This window comes from Microtus pennsylvanicus, chromosome 3 (genome assembly GCF_037038515.1).
Source record: "Microtus pennsylvanicus isolate mMicPen1 chromosome 3, mMicPen1.hap1, whole genome shotgun sequence".
Taxonomy (NCBI): domain Eukaryota; kingdom Metazoa; phylum Chordata; class Mammalia; order Rodentia; family Cricetidae; genus Microtus; species Microtus pennsylvanicus.
In genome coordinates, this window is record NC_134581.1 from 27564104 (window position 1) to 27580981 (window position 16878).

A 16878-nucleotide genomic window follows, 5' to 3' on the forward strand; every position below is an offset into this window, starting at 1 on the left:
AAAAATCCAAACCAAAACAACAAAAAAAGATTCCTTATCTAATAACATCACATAAAGGTACATATATAACCATTTTATTTAAAAAACAAACAACAATGAAAGCAAATGAACAAAGTAACAGGCTGGGCTAGGACCATTATCCTTAAAAGCCCTTATTGGTCTTTCTGCTGCAAAAGAAGAAAATATGACAAGTAGCCTAATAATTTTTAGTTTAAAGGTTTACAAATAGGGCTGGTATTTAGCTCAACTGGTAGAGTGCTTGCCTAACATGCACAAGACCCTAGGTTTATATAAACCCACTGTGGTGCAGCATAGCCATAATCCCAGGGGAGGTGAAGGCAAGAGGATCACAAATTCAGGTCATCCATGGCTACACAGTGAACTTGAAACCAGTTGGGGCTACATGAGACCTTGTTGAAAAATGTCCTGTCCCCAAAGTCTGAATAGCAGTATACTGAGAATAATTCAATTTCTAAATATTAAAGTTTCCAAAACCAATGTAGAACAAAGCTAAGAGCAAGGTAATAAACATTTAAAATTTAAAAGTCTAACTGAAAACAATTTTAAAAGCTTAGCATCAGATGCTAAAGTATCAAAATTTCAGGATAAAAATATAATTATTATTAAAGTATCAGAGATGTATCATGCCAAGCCTTATACCAAAGGTACCAAATGATGAGGATTAGAATATGAGAATATAAGTAAATTATTATTATAATTAATATAAGTAAATAAGGGAAATTATGTATAGGTTAAGCACAGAAAAAGTCTGTTTAAATGCAAATAGAGATCTTTCCCATTGAAAATATGTGGCCCTGCTGACCATTTTGTTTTACTAAGATACAGTATCCTTTCATGAAAGTGACCAAAGCCCAAAGACTGAGATGTATTAGGTCTCAGACAAAAAACAAGTCTAATTGTTTAACTGGAGTCTAATTGTACACTGAATATTTTAAAGAACTTGACACATCAATCTGTGCCCTGACAAAGTCCCCTCTCAAACTCCAGTAATCCCTTACTCATGAGGTCTCTCAATTTGCAGAAACATAACTACAGCGTGCAGCAATTACCCCAGGTCTGTACAACTTCCCCATTGCTTCATCAGTTCCACTATGATAACTATCAAACTAAAATAAGTGTATTTGTCTCTGACAAAGTAGAATAGAGGTCCACATATATATATATATATATATTCTACATATATATCCTACATATATATATTCTACATATATATATCCTACATATATATATATATAAAATTTTATTTTTTTACAGACTAATCCCAGTTCCCCTTCCTTCCCAACTTCCCCTCATCCTACTTCCCTTCTGCTCCTCAGAAAGAGTAAGACCTCCTATGGGAAGTCACCATGTTTAGGCAGGGCTAAGCCCCTCCCCCCCACCCTGCATCTAGGCCTAGGCTGAGCAAGGTATATCTTCGTAGGAAATAAGCTGCAAAAAGCCAGATCATTCATTAGGTATACCTCATGGGTCCAGTGCTAGGGGCCCGATAAACTGCCCAAGCCACCCACTGTCACTTGCATTCAGGGGGCCTAGGTTCATCCTATGCAGGTTTCCCAGTTGTCAGTCTGGAGTCAGTAAGTTCCCATTAGTTCGGGTCAGCTGTTTCTGTGGATTTCTCCACCAGTCTTGACTGAATGGAGGACCTTATTAATTACAGATTTTTTTTTAAATTTTATGTGCATTGGTGTTTTTCCTGCATGTACATCTGCATGAGGCTGTCAAGTTCCCTGAAACTGGAGTCATAGATAGTTGTGAGCTGCCATGTGGGTGCTAGGAATTGAACCCAGGTCCTCTGAAAGAGCAGCCAGTGCTCTTAACTACTGAGCCATCTCTCCAGCCTCTAATAACAGATTTTAACTTAAAGAAACTGAAAATAAATTTGTTCAAAGTGTCTGACAACAAACACAATCTGCATTTTCTAATTAAGTGAGATCCATTCCTTGTGGATCAAATATGCCTACCTACAATAGCTGGGATGTGGAATGTATAACAAAATAGAATTTTTTTTTAATCTCAGGGAAAGCAGCTTTAATAGCAGAGATAATTTCCTCAGTTAACAGTTTAACTGAAAGAAGTGTTTAACCTTTCTCTTTGCCATGAGCAACCATTCTGTTGTTGCTGTTATAGGAGATGTACAATTTACTACAAGTCCATTTTCTTTAGGAAGATTGCTTTCATAACGATGGATCTTTTTAAATAAAATCAATTCTATAGTGGTATTTCAAAAATGACTCAAAAATTTTCTCCTGTTCCTTTACCTCTAGCATAGGAAACAACCAGTGTTAATACTACATACTGTCTGAACCTGGATGAGTTTTGAAGTCAATTATCTGTATGAGTCAGGTGAACTCTGAAGAGGTCCTGCCTTAAAGAACAATCTAATTAACTGGGTGTGGTGGCACACACCTTTGAGGTCAGCACTCAGGAGGTGGAGACAAGTGGATCTCTGAGTTTGAGGCTAGCCTACTCATCGAAGGACAGCCAGGGCTACAAAGAGAAACTAAATAAAACAAAAAGAACAATCTAATTCAAGAATGATTCTCACGAATGACTCTATAAGCTATTAACTGGGAGACTAAAATATTGAAAATTAGGAAAAGGGCTAGCAAGAATGCTCAGTGGAGAGGGACATTTACTGTGTTAGCTTGACACCTCAATTTGATTCCAGAAGCAACATAAGGGTGGAAGGAGAGTAGTAATCCACGACATTGTCCTCTGACCTCCAAACATGCATGCCTATCCCTTCAAGCCCTGCCCCTACAATAATAATTTTGGTGCTTTCTCCAACATCATAAAAGCATATAAAATATTTCATTACTTTAGTGAACCTAAACCCATGCAATTCACTAATCAAAAAGTCCCTATTCTTTAATCAAACCTTACCTGTTAGCATGCACTCCATTCACTTGAGTGATTACAGTAGACAGCTGACCAAGACCTAACATGGACTTCACTACACCATGATAATGAATAATCTAGGAAAAAAACACATTTATGACAGGAATTTCATTTTAAATATAGCTGAAGCAATAAGAGCAGTTTAATTTTCTATATTCTTGCTTATGTTTACTTTTCCTAGTTTAGCAAAACTATCTGGATTGGCTATACAGCAGCATGTACTATGAATGTCCTTATATACTGAAAGTAACATGAAAAAAATCTAAAAATAATTTCAGATTGAATTTATTTTATTTTTCCAAATTTGTTCCAATTCTAGACCAAACATAGAATGTAAACATACTCAATATCTTTAACATCCTGCTTCAAGATTATGCATCATAAGTCAACAGATATTATTAATATAGATTTGGTTAATTACTAACTTGATGGGATCTGGAGCCATTCAGGAGACAATACTTCACGGGTACTGTTCAGCACATTTTCTTCACCTTATATAGTTCAAGAACCCTCAGAGAATAGTCCTAGCCATCAACTAAAGTCATCAAGATAATCCTCTATAGGCATGCCTAAAGTCTTATATCCTAGGTGATTCCATATTCTGTCAAGATGATAATCAATACCAAACATCATGACAAGACAGTTTGAAGCCATACTGAGCTAAATGACACCCTCCCTTAAAAAAAAAAAAAGAAAAAAAGATTGAATAAAATTACAGTTTGGTCTCCCTCCCACCCGCCTTCGAAATCAGTTCCTCAAACCCTGTAGCTCTCCAAGTCTGATAGACTGGTTAACTAGAGAGATCCAAGAACCTGCCTGTCTCAGCCTCCCTAGTGTTAGTGTTACAAGAACATGCCACCACACCTTATGTTTTTACGTAGATTCTGGGTACTGAACTCAGGTCTTCATGCATGGCAATCACTTTATTGACTGAGCTATTTCTACAGCCCTAATTTGAGGAATTTCTAAAGTCATAGGAATTTGACAGTGAAAAGAATTTCTGAAACCATAAAGCAGAAGTCTCATATATTATTGATCTGGAAATTAAATAGCAGTATTAAATATTTTCCAGATACATTGTGATGTTGAGAAAAACAGTTTTGAAACCAAGGTTGCTACCATTCCTATTTAGCAGCTTTTAAATGATCACCTCACCTGGTCTGGTTCTAGCTGAATAGCCCTGTCATAACATGCAGTAGCATCCCTCAGCAAGCCAATACTTTCATGTTCAAGGATCTGTTCCTTTAGGGATGGCTCTGCTTTTCGAATTGCACTTACTCCAGCCACTCCATCTGGTTCATGCATAGCAGCATACAATTTCTTTGTTGATCCATTAAAAAACAAAAACAAACCAATCAAATAAGAGGGGAAAACATAATAAAAAATAAAGCCAAAATCATACATAAACAGCATATGAGAAATTTTTACTAGAAATAAGACTTCTGTCTTACTTGTTTGTTTTTTTTATTATTATTTATATTTGTTTCCAGGACAATTTTCAGACATTCTGTTACCCTGACACTTTTATTCCACTTAAATACAAATTGACATTAGTAACTAATATTGATTCTGAGGACTACAGAGAGCCTCATATCCCAAATTTTCTTTGAGTCCAAATGAAAATAGTTTCTGTGGAGTATCATCTATGTTTTATTGCATTTTAATTTTTTAAAAAAATTTTAAGTAAACATTTTAACATACTGATGTTGAGAAAACTTCAATAAACCCAAGTAATTCATAATTTGGGCATGGCTAGATATAGGGGTACACACTTTGGCCCCAGCATTTGTTAAGGAGAGGAAGAAACATAAGGAATAATAGGCTACATATTAAATTCAAGGCCAGCCTAGGCCATATAAGACCCTGTCAAAAGCAAGCAAGCAAGCAAGCAAGCAAAAACCCCACGATAAACAAACTAAAAAACACTCACAAAAGGCTACCAAAACAAAAAAAACCACCCTGGCTTAAAGGGGGATATTCAGGCTTACTGATAAAAATCTGTAGAGGCAGAGAAAATAACACTAGAAATAAACAGAAGAAAGGAAGCTAAAGACAGATGCTGGAGTTTCTACCTTGCACACAGTGAGCAGCACTGGTGCTGCTGAAAATGACTGCACTCATAAGAAGCTTCACATGCAACTGCAGGACATCACCTCTGAGGCAGAGAAGTGCAGTTGTCACTGTCAGGACAACTGAACCTGCTGGAGGTGTTTTCAGAACTCTATTCTAGTGGATGTGAAGTAGTATCTTATTGTGACTATCATGTACACTTTCAAAATGGCATGTTTTGAACTTTGCTTTAATCTCAACAAAACTGAACAGCTTTTAAATGAGAGACTTTACTTATTATGTAAAGAATGAGCTGTTACAGGTAAGTATGGAACCAGGCTATGTGGATAAATTTGACATAGAACTACGAAAAAGTAGAGTCAAGAATGAGCCCACATCTATAACTGGAAAGATATTTGATCTTGACCACCACACTTTCTGCAACCAATTGTGAAAGAACAAGAGATGCCACAAATGAACAGCTCACTAATGTGGAATTCAGATAACTGAGCAAACATGAGCATTCGAAAGAACTTCCTGCTCTGTCCTTGAAGCTCATTTATTTATATCTGAAATGTAGAAGATATTGATAAATGCCACTCACTACTTTTAAGATATTTGATCTGGGTTCAGGCTTTATTATGGGAGGAGGGGAAAACTAGGAATAAAGCAGACCTAAAACACAAATGCCAGCAACTTACACTAAAATACAAAAAAGCTGAAGCAAACCTGAAGGTGGGATGGATGAACAGATAAAGCAAATACTAAAAAAAAGGGGAATTCCGAGGGTGGACATATGTATGCTATATTTATATTGTTATATTGCTATAACCGTACAATTTTGAAAATGTTTCTTGCTTGAATTATCTTTATAATAATAAAATCCTGTAAAAGCAAAATGAAGTTACAAATAGACTACAGGGAGGAAAAAGCACTTAATTTTAAGTTCTTTTTCTTCAAGAACTGTAGGGCAAATAAGACAGACACAGGATGGATACATATGATCACTACTTTAGGTTCTTCATAGAAATAGAGAGGAGAAATGGTACTTGTCAGAGGCTGGAGATGTGAAGACTGGGGAATTATTTACACAATGGCACAACATTATACAAGATGAATAAACCACACTGACTACAGTTAATAGCACAGCATCGTATGTTTAGAGTTCAATAAATGTTCTGATGTTAAATGCTTTTAATATACGCACATATCAGTCAATCCATCAATAAAGAGTATGGGGGGAATTTTTAGAAGTAATGATATTCCTAGTATTATTATGATGACTGTTTTTGTGTGTTAGTTACAAACATCATGTTGCACAAGCCCAACTCTTTATACCAGCTATGACTCAATAAAGTAGATTTCGGGGTAGGAAAAATGCGTTGGCAAGAGAAAACAAATAGAACTGAATCCTGGGGTAAGCAAATGTCTCCCAGATTAAAAGAGAAAACAATAATAAAACACTTGTTTTGTGTGTTTTAGACAGAGTTGTATGAAGCCCATGATAGCCTTGATGAACTTGAACTCCACCTGATCCTCTTGCCTCTACCACCCTACTGTTGGGCTTACCATTGTGTAACATCAAATCTGCTAAAATCAAGTCTTGATGAGCATAGAAAGGTCCATGAAATAATACTGTGAGTTTAAGAAAATAAAGACTGAACTTGGTAACATGGAGGCCACTGATCTTTTCATCAAGAATAGTACTGGGACAAGCGGGTATGCTGTCTTAGTCCCATGTACGTACTCTTTTGTTTCTCACACAGCATATTATCTTCTAAACCTTTGTTTCACCAGCATTCTCACAACTCCTTATTTACTTACCCTAAACTTAGGTCACTGCCTCTGCCAAGGACAACAGTAGTGCCTTGATTTATAACCCTTTATACTCTTCCTCCACAACTACTATAGACATTTAGCTAAGATATTATACCACTGCCCCAGTACACATCCTCTAAGGTTCTCTATGGCATAGGATCTTTCCTTTATCATTGTTAAATGCCATTATAAAACTGACATTTTACTGTTTGCATACAAGAAGCTCTTTCCCAAATCCAAGGAGCTATCTCTAATAACTATGATTATTTTAAACATCATTGACATTAAGTTATTCCTGGATCCGTCATCTCCCTACTCTTAAGGACAATTCAGTGCCCTTCTTCAGGACAAATGCATCAAAACACTTAGATATTTTACCAAATTTGTTTCAATCTCTTCCCATTATCCGTAAACATCTAAAAGTATTACAAATATTTAGTACTTAGCACAGTGTCTGAAATAGTCAATAAAATTAACAATATCACCATGACTGCCAATGCTACTTTTATTATTAAATTCACTATATTAATTTCAAACCTGTAGAAATCCAAGATGCTTTTGAATATTTTGCTTCTTTTCTGTAATATATGATTCAAAGTGCATTACAGCTCGTGTGTATGCTTTGGAGCGAAAGGAAGCTACAGCCAGAGTATCCTGAGGTATGAGGTCTAGAAAACGAGTTACACTCTGATAGTCTTCAAAATTCACATTTGATACTGGATTTAAAAAAAAAAGTAGTTAAAGACTGGTAAGATAAAAATTTAGAAGATGAAGCATTTAACTTTAATTTTTTCATTAAATAATACAAATGCCTTAGGGACTAATAGTTTGATCTTAATAAAGAACAAAATGACTGCTCATAGAATCTTGCTCCAGTTCTACCATTATTGTTAATTTAACTCTGGACATTATTCAACTCACTGAACCCAATTCTCATATGTTAAAGGGAAATACCGATACTTATTTTGCCTTCCTTACAAGTTATTTCAAGTAGTAAATGCAAAAATATGATTGAATGTTTAAAAATATGAAAACTAAAAGGAATAAAATTATTTATTACTTATTACTACAAAATACTGATAAGATACAATTATTCAGTAAAGAAAGTTTAGAATTATAGAAGAGGTCTTTTTATTTTGAAGTTTATAGAAGGTTTTATTTTCCTCCTTGAGTGCTGAGGATGAGTCCTGGCCTTTGTTCATTTTAGGGAAAAGTTCTCTGGGCCATTTGTATTCCTTGCCTCCAAGTGTTAGATGGAATATTAATTGCAGTGTAATGAAAATAACAGTCAAGTTAGTGCTGGCTTTTAACAATAAGATTTCACAAACAAAACACTTAATTGCTACTTAATAATACTCCATAGAAAAACATTCCTGAAAACAGGTAATTATCTGCAAATATAGAAAAATTTGTTAAACAATAATCTATTGTCCTTAATATGCATGAGTAAGAGAGGGAGTGGCTTACAAACTACAAATTTTATAAGTGGATTTCTGTTTAGTAATTATCAGATTGTCAGTTTTAAAGTAGCCCCAAAACCTAGCAAGAAAAATTTAACAGCCATGAAAATGGCTGAGGGATAACAGTAGCAATGTGATTATAACCATGTATGAACTGCAAGAGCAATAAAAAAAGTGGTTCAAAACCATGAAAAGTATTCATTACTGTGTGATCAATATAATTCTTGTCACCAAATGTTCACGGGCTAATTGGTAGGGTAACTCTAAAGAGATTCACTTAACTCTGAAAGATTCTTTAATCTTGTTAGTGAAAGCTGTAATACCATAAAAACAAGATTACAGACTAGTAGCTCTAACACTGTGTGTACTACAGCATGCTCAGGGTGTTTGCAGATTCTTCTAGATAAACAGACACTACTTGAACCCAGGAAAATAAAGCAAATGAAATAAGAATCTTCTTCAACATTTAAAACTTAAAGATGTGAAAATGACACACATAAACTAATACACTGAAGCACGGGGAGCAAATGAGCTAACAGTAAGGGGTAGCAAAGCCACAATATCCCCTTATCATCTCCTTCACAGCTCACAACTTAACACTCATGCATATCATCTCATCAATCCTCACCAAATCTTATATAAAAAAATTAGGTACATATTTCGTCCATGGGTATAAGAGTAAGAACTTAAAAGAGCAGTTTCTTTGTTTTAGTTTTTATTTTTGCAGTTCTGGATGTAAAAACCCTGGGTCTCTAACATACTAGATAAGCATTCTATCTCTGAAGTACAGCCTAATCCTAAAGTGAGGTCATATACATTCACTGCTTTTTCCTCAGTGAAAAGTGTATATTATTACAACTTAAAAATGCACATAGGCTGGAGGTGTGGTTCAGTAGTAAAATGCTTGCTTTCTATGTATAAGCCCTTGGATTCCATCCTCAATAGTACAAAAACAAATGAAAAAAATCAGACTTTATAAAACTAATGCTTTGCTGGCATGATAGAGCACACCATTAATCCTAGCACTCGGGAGGCAGAAGCAAGCAGATTTCTGAGTTTGAGACCAGCCTGGTATGTATACTGAGATTTTAGGCCAGCTGAGGCTACATATTGAGACAGTGTCTTTAACAAACAAACAGAAAACCCTCTAATGCTTAAATTGTAGAATTAATACAAGGACAAGTTAACCAGTGGAAATTACAGGAAAATATTCACACATTAAGTTGACCTTACCTCCTTTTAGTTTATTTTGTGGAAGTTTCTCAGCATTTAATGCCTGAAATTTGTGCCTTGCCCATTGGGTAAGATGATCAAGCATAGAAAACACAGTCTGTGTACTCAGTTGGCACAGATCAGATGCACTGTCTTGGGTACTGATGGCATGCTGATCATCATGCTTTAGTACTGCCATAATTTCTGCATAAACCTAAATATTTAATTTATAGTTAATAATGCATCCATATAGTAACATTTTATTAATATATGATATATAGGACCAAACATTATAGCAATAATTAAAATAGTAGATTAATAAAAATCTTTCTTATCTATAGCTAAATCAATGAGAAAAAAACTGATTAACAGTGACTAAACAGGTGGCTAGAAAGATGGCTTGGTGGTTAAGAGCATTTGCTGTCCTTGCAGAGGACCTGGGCTTAATTACCAGCATCCACATGTTGACCCGCAACCATCTATAACTCCCAGTCTTAGGCGATCAAATACCTTCTTCTAGCCTCTGTGGACACTTGGTATATATATGGTGCACAGACATAATTGCAGGCAAACCACCATACACATAAAAGAGTGATTAAAAAGGGCTAGAGCGATGCTTCAGTGGTTAAAAGTGCTTGCTGCTCACTCAGAGGATGGGAGTTCAGAAGACACACAAGAGGTAGGCAGCTCACACTGCCTATTAACTCCAGCTCCAGGGATTTTGACACCCTTTTCTGGTCTCCCTGGGCACCTGCAAATATATGTGATGTCCATATTTAAATAAAAAATTTTAGGAAGATTAAAATTAATTTCAGAGTAAATAGTTAAATATACTGATAATGTTATTAGGCTTTTTGTAGTAAACATTTTTTTTAAAGCTAGTAAGACAAGATTTTGGCTTTTGTTTTTGAGATGGATCTCATGTAATACAAGTTGTACTGGCTACATAGCTGAGAATGACCTCTAACTCCTGATGCTCCTACCACTCTGCCTCCCAAGTGCTGGAATTTACTATTTGTTTATGTGAGTGAGAGTGTGATTACAAGGGTTCCACAGTGTTCATGTGAAGGTAAAGGCAAACCTTTTAGGGTTTGGTTCTCTTTTTCCACTGTGGAATCAGGAGATTGAACTCAGGTCATCAGTCTTGTGTGGCAAGCACTTTATCCATCAAGCCATCTTACTGGCCTCTTCTCTGTAGCTTCTAATACTAATATGTTAGAGAAATAAAGTTTCACTTGTTCAGAACTTGTGTCACCTGTCTGAAACCAAATAACTCACCTCTTGCCGATCTTCCTGATTACAACCCAACAAGACATATACTAGAATATGTGGAAGAAGATAGATGGTGACCTTGAAATCATGCTTCATCATTATGCTACAGCATGTAAAGATTTTACTGGCAAGATCATGCCGAACCTGTTAACTCAAATGGTTTAAGAAAGATTAGTAGTTTTATACATTTTATTCTATTGATTGGATGTTAAAATGTATCATGTGAGATAATTCATGACTGAGTAGGTCATTGTCCATGCAGTGAAGGATGTACATTCAAGCAACTAAAACATCAGATGATCTCTCTAATTAAATCCCAAATGCCAGACCGCCTGAGACCCCTTAGGCAACAAAGAGCTAGCTGCTAGTTTACACTAGTATAAACAGCCTTAGCTCTTTTACAGCTCTTTTTCAATGTGTTATAGATTAACTTCCCTAATTATAATATATCTTATTTAGCTATTGTTAAATTTGGTGTGCTAATTCCTTAGGTGAAGCAACAAAAAAGTGTGAGTCAGCACATTAAGTATGCGACTGGTACTTTAAGCAGTGTGTAATCATAAACTATAAGATAAAAAAACAAGAAATAGAAAATTAAGTTAATTGAGCATAAAAAGTTCAAATCATGTATACTTTAAATCAACATACAATCCTCAGATCTTAATTTAAAGTCAAATGTATGATATAATCTTCTACTTATGATTACTGAACTGTTAGAAAATGTTTTAAAGGTTTATTTTTAACTCAATAATAAATTTTGACTTAAAACACAAAAAGAACTAAACAAACGAAAAACGAATTGGAGCTACAAATAGTTACTTTAATAATATTCTACATTTCACACATATTTTTGTGTGCTCTTAAAAATGTTAAATAAAATGCTTTAAAATTGCCATTTAATATTTGAAATATTTTAAAATATTAATTAACAACAGAAATGTAAATTTAAAGTAAAAGCTATATTTAAACATGCCTTAAGCATTTCCTTAGAATGCACAGTTTAATTTCATTAGTTAGGCTCATACAAATGCCAAACAAGGAAAAATTATAATACACCTTTAGTTTTCCAAGAAACTTCATTAAATTACAAATGATACATCTTCTTTCAAAAGTATCACTAACCATAATATACTGTTTTCATAAAATATGTAAAGATAATAATTAAAATATTTTAATTCTGTCAGCCTGAAATATCCTCTTGTATGCTATGCACTCAGGTATATGTTCTGGAGTCCTCCAGAATTTCTGTGCAAGGAATAAATTCTAAACTAGGTTCTCTTACCTTTGTTATAAGATAACCTGCCCAAGATGATGACCATTCTGCAAAGTTATTACCTAATTTACTTAAGTAAATTGGCTTCTTTACTCCAGACCAATCTGTTGACTTCTGGGAACTCTTATATCTGTAATTTTGAAAAATTATTTAGAAATACTGTAAAGAGCCGGGTGGTGGTGGTGCACACCTTTAATACCAGAACTCGGGAGGTAGGTGGATCTTTGTGAGTTCAAGGCCAGCCAGGTCTACAAGAGCTAGTTCCAGGACAGGCTCCAAAGCTACAAAGAAACCCTTGAAAAACCCGGAAAAAAAAAAAAAAGGAAAGGAAAATATTGTAAAGAAAACATAAGGATTTAAATGCACCTCTTCACTGAGAACTGTACTGTATTATATTTGCTGAATTCTAGTAAAAGACAGTATTATTCTATTACTATCTGTCTTAAGGGTGGAATAAGAGGACATTACAAACTTCTCAAGTGTATACTTTAGGATGTGAGACATCTCTCCCTGGGAGCCTTCCAATCAAGTTCTAGTCAAGTTCAAGCTTCTCAGTTACATTATTCTCTATTTTGGGCATCCACCAAACTCACTGACTACCACATTAATTGACAATTCCAGTGCACTGCTGTATTCTTTCTTCCTCAGGTTTTATAACCCATAACTGACTTCAATCTTTTGGCTGGACCACTTAATCGAATGCTTAGCTTCCAAAGAATTTTCTCCTTCACTCAAATTATAAGGGCCCCTCAAACTATCTGTACCATGTCTACTGTCACTTTTGGACAATGATCTCATCTCCTGTACCTCTTATTTCACATAGGAAAAAATAAACCACTAGTCTTTCTCAAAATTTAATCTGTAAACCCAGCTGGTACCATTCTCTCTCATTAGTTCAATAGGACTTTCCTGTTTGTCCTTAGCATTTTATTTTCTTAAACAAGTTCAAACAGCTCTCATCTTACAACTAACTACAAAGCTGCAGGACTCTCAAAGCCATGGTTCTTTCACGTAAGTTCATCATCATGTAAGTTCAGGAATTGATAAATATACTCTAGGTCTCAAGCAAGCAAGATTCATTTTACTATATTCTGTGTTTTAAAAAACAAGAAATCCCGCATCTCAAATCTAAAAGAGGAGAAAAACTTTTATGTGAAATTTTTTTACGGAACTAAAATGCTTATGTGAATTTATTTTTAAAATATTAGTGAGTTTGGCCGGGTGATAGTGGCACACACTTTTAATCCTAGCACTTGGGAGGAGGAGACAGGCAAATCTCTGAGTTCAAAGCCATCCTGTTCTACAGACTGAGTTCCTAGACAGCCAGGACTACACAGAAAAACCCTGTCTTGAAAAAAACAAAACAAAACATAAAAGTAAAAAAAAAAAAATCAATGAGTTTGAACTACAAGTCAGGTTCTGGGTAGTCACATTCTCAAGTTTTTGGCACAAATTACTTCTGGGGCAACTTTGAACTACACTGAATTTATCTGTTTCTAAAATTAAATATTCCAAATATAGATAACATTTACACCTGTCATCTAGGATTAGAGACTACATATCAAAAAGCTCAATGGTACCATCTGGGAAGTTCCTTAAATCTTTAAGTTACAAATGTGTCATTATCCTGGGCTAGTGTGATGGCTCACCAAGTAAAGTTACTTGCTGCCAAGTATGATTTAAGCTTGCTTGCTCCCTAGAACCAATATGGTTGGAAAGAGTCAACTTCCATAAGTTGCCTTACAACTTCCAAGTAAGCTGCAGAACGTATGTACATAAGGTTGCGTGGGTGTGTGCGCACAGCACAAATAAATATGAAAAATAAAAAAAAATCATGTACAAATTCTCATTACTGTCCTAAGGTCACTTCTTGTACACGACTACTTAAAAGTGAGCAGAAATGTGCGCTTCTACTTTTTGTGTGCCTGTAAGTGTGTGTTCAGGTATTAATGTGCATGCACGAGGAGCCCAGTAGACAACCTTGGGTGTCTTCTCAGATGCAGTATACTTTCTCTCTCTCAAGCTCTCTTTTCCCCCTCCCCCACCCTTCTGGTGTTTCAAGACAGGGGTTCTCTGTGTAACAGCCCTAAATGTCCTGGAACTCACTCTGTAGACCAGGCTGGCCTTGAATTCACAGACTTCCGCCTTTCTCTGCCTTCCAAGGGTTGGGATTAAAGGTCTGTACCACACCACCCCACAGAGTCTATAGCTTGTCAAGTAGGCTAGGCTGGCTGGCTGACCAGCTCCACAATCTCCATGTCTGTTTACTGAGTGCTATGATTACAAAAATGCACCATCACAAATGCTTTTTTTCACAAGAATTCTGGATATTAATCTCATGTTTTATAATACAAGGCAAGTAATTTATCAACTGAGCTATCTCCCAGCCTGATTTCTACTTCCTAATAAGTAAAAACAGCCACTCCCACAAACTATCTCCCCCCAATCCAAGGAATTTATTCAACAAGCTGAGATTAACAAAGCATTCATTACTGAGTATCAGCTAAGTGTCAGCCACTCTATTCATGCTTTATTATCTCCTATAATCCTAATAAAAATCAGTATGAGTGAGTAAAAATATCCATTTTTAAGAAGAAAACAATAAAGCCAATCATAGTGGTGCATGCCTGTAATTCTAGCACTTTGGAGGCAGACACAGGAGGAGCTCAATTTTCAGGTCTTTCTGGTTTATTTAGAAAGACCCATCTTAAAATTCAGTCAGCAAGGTGGCTAATACCTGCAATCTCAACACTGGAGAGGCTAACACAAAAAGACTGTCACAAATTCAAGATCAGCCCGGGTACAGAGTGAGTTCTATGCCATCCTTAGTTATAGAGTGAGGCTATCTCAGAGCAATCAACCAAAGAGAAAACAAAATAACAATAAAAACCCAGAAGTTACATTTGTTAAATAATTTAATCAAGACTTGGGAACTAGCAAACATAGAGCCTAGACTCAGACTTAGATATCTATGACTTAAAGCACTATGAACTTTCCGGTAGATTGTAACAAGTCTTAAAAATAGAGGTGTGCCAGAATATAGAATAAAGAAGTGGAGAAGCTGGGTAGGATAGCACACACTTGTAATACCAGCACTGAAAAGGCCAAGGAAATAAGACTGTGAATCTGATATCAGAATGGGTAAGAAAGCATGTTCCTGGCCAGCTTGGGGAATATAGGAGACTACTAAAAAGGAAAGCTAGAGATGTAGTATGAGGTTTTTGTCCTGCCCAATTTTGAAATAATTATACATAAGCCATACTATTTGTAATACTGTTTGGTCAATAGCTTAAGCATATTTTTGGCTATATTTATATCTTTAAATTTAACCCATTTTTATTAGACTGTGTATTGCCACGTGGCTGTGGTTTACCAACAAGGTTTCTTCTTGTTTGTTCCCAGGTGGTGGCTATATGGTATCTCGCTGACCCCACCTTCTTTCTTCCAGCATTTAGTTTAGTTTTCACAGCCTAGCTAAATTTTGCCTTGCTATAGGCCAAAGCAGTTTCTTTATCCATTACCCAATAAAAACAACACATAGACAGAAGGACCTCCTACATCATAGAGAGGGGAGCTAGAGAGAGGGAATGAAGAGAAGAATGTGTGGAATCTTCAAAAAAGAAAAGCCAAATTTTAATTTAAACTCCATATTGACATATCTTTAATAGTACTAGTCAGAAGAAATACATAGCTTGCAAAAAATGCTTTTAAATATAAAATAGTTATCCAGCAAATACAAATACAAGGTTTAGGATTCTTATAAGAAATTTCAGTAGAAGTATAGGTACTTGACTAGGCTTCAAAGAAGTGATTTTCCTAAGGTCATGTATTTAATAATTACATGACCCTAAGTACCTATAAAATTAAAGACTTCGGTTTAAAAAAAATCCAAAATTTAAAATTAGTAATTGTAATGATCAAAGTTATTGAAGAAATAAACAGAAAACACTCCCCGCCCCCCCAAGACAGGTTTCTCTGTAGCTTTGGTTTCTGTCATGAAACTTCCTCTGTAGACCAGGCTGGCCTCAAACTCACAGAGATCTGCCTGTCTCTGCCTCCCAAGTGCTCGGATTAAAGGTGCGTGCACCACCATCGCCCGGTTTAGAAAACACATTTTTAAAGTAGAGGGAAAAAAAAAGATATTCATGATGGAAAATCAGGAAGGATGAAAATCTATAATCGGGGTTTTTGACTAGTTCTAAACGCTTACATTATTTAAATACTTCCAAATGCAAGTTTATGAAGACCTGAGTTAGGATGTCTAGCATACAAATAAAATTTTGCAACTGCAGTCTCATAGCAAGGGAGGCAGAAATGAATGGATCCCTCTGGTTTGCAACCAGCTTAATTGGTAAGCTACAAGCTCAGTGAGAGATCCTATCTAAAATAAAGAGAGACGTGATGGAGGAAGACACCAGCCTTTGTAGCCTCCACACCTATAGGCACAAGTCTATCCTCATACACATAAACAATGAACGCAAAAGTACCAATTCATACTCAGCGTAGATATTTCAAAGCACTACTGACGAATGAACTGATATAAAATCCTTTTAACTTCAATGAATTAGTCCTAAATATTTAAAGTTATAAAATTTAACCAAATGGAGCTGACTTTACTTCTTGTTTTAAATGAGTATGGGCATAAAACACACATAAGAATATACTTAGATTACTTTTTATTGTTTTGTATTTGTGTGGTGAATGCACGTGTATGTTATGTGTGGAGGAAAGAGGCCAATGCTGGGTGTTTAATCCCTCTACAACTTCTTTTTTGAGACAAATTCCGTTTGACCTATGGGTCCCACTTCCCTGCTGACAGTACTTATGGACATGTGCTAGGTCTGTCTTTTTACATAGGTTCATGGATCCGAATGT

The 16878-nt window shown here is 35.6% G+C and overlaps 1 protein-coding gene across 1 annotated transcript in view; it reads right to left on the minus strand.

Annotated features, from left to right (window-relative positions):
• Positions 1-16878, minus strand: part of Atr (ATR checkpoint kinase) — a 100915-nt gene that overhangs the window by 35848 nt on the left and 48189 nt on the right. Inside the window, exons 25-30 of the mRNA XM_075964966.1 lie at positions 12013-12133; positions 10737-10874; positions 9480-9672; positions 7324-7502; positions 4075-4239; positions 2905-2996 (exon numbers count right to left, since the gene is read on the minus strand). Of these exons, the coding sequence (XP_075821081.1) occupies positions 2905-2996; positions 4075-4239; positions 7324-7502; positions 9480-9672; positions 10737-10874; positions 12013-12133 (888 nt within the window). The remainder of the gene's footprint in view (positions 1-2904; positions 2997-4074; positions 4240-7323; positions 7503-9479; positions 9673-10736; positions 10875-12012; positions 12134-16878) is intronic.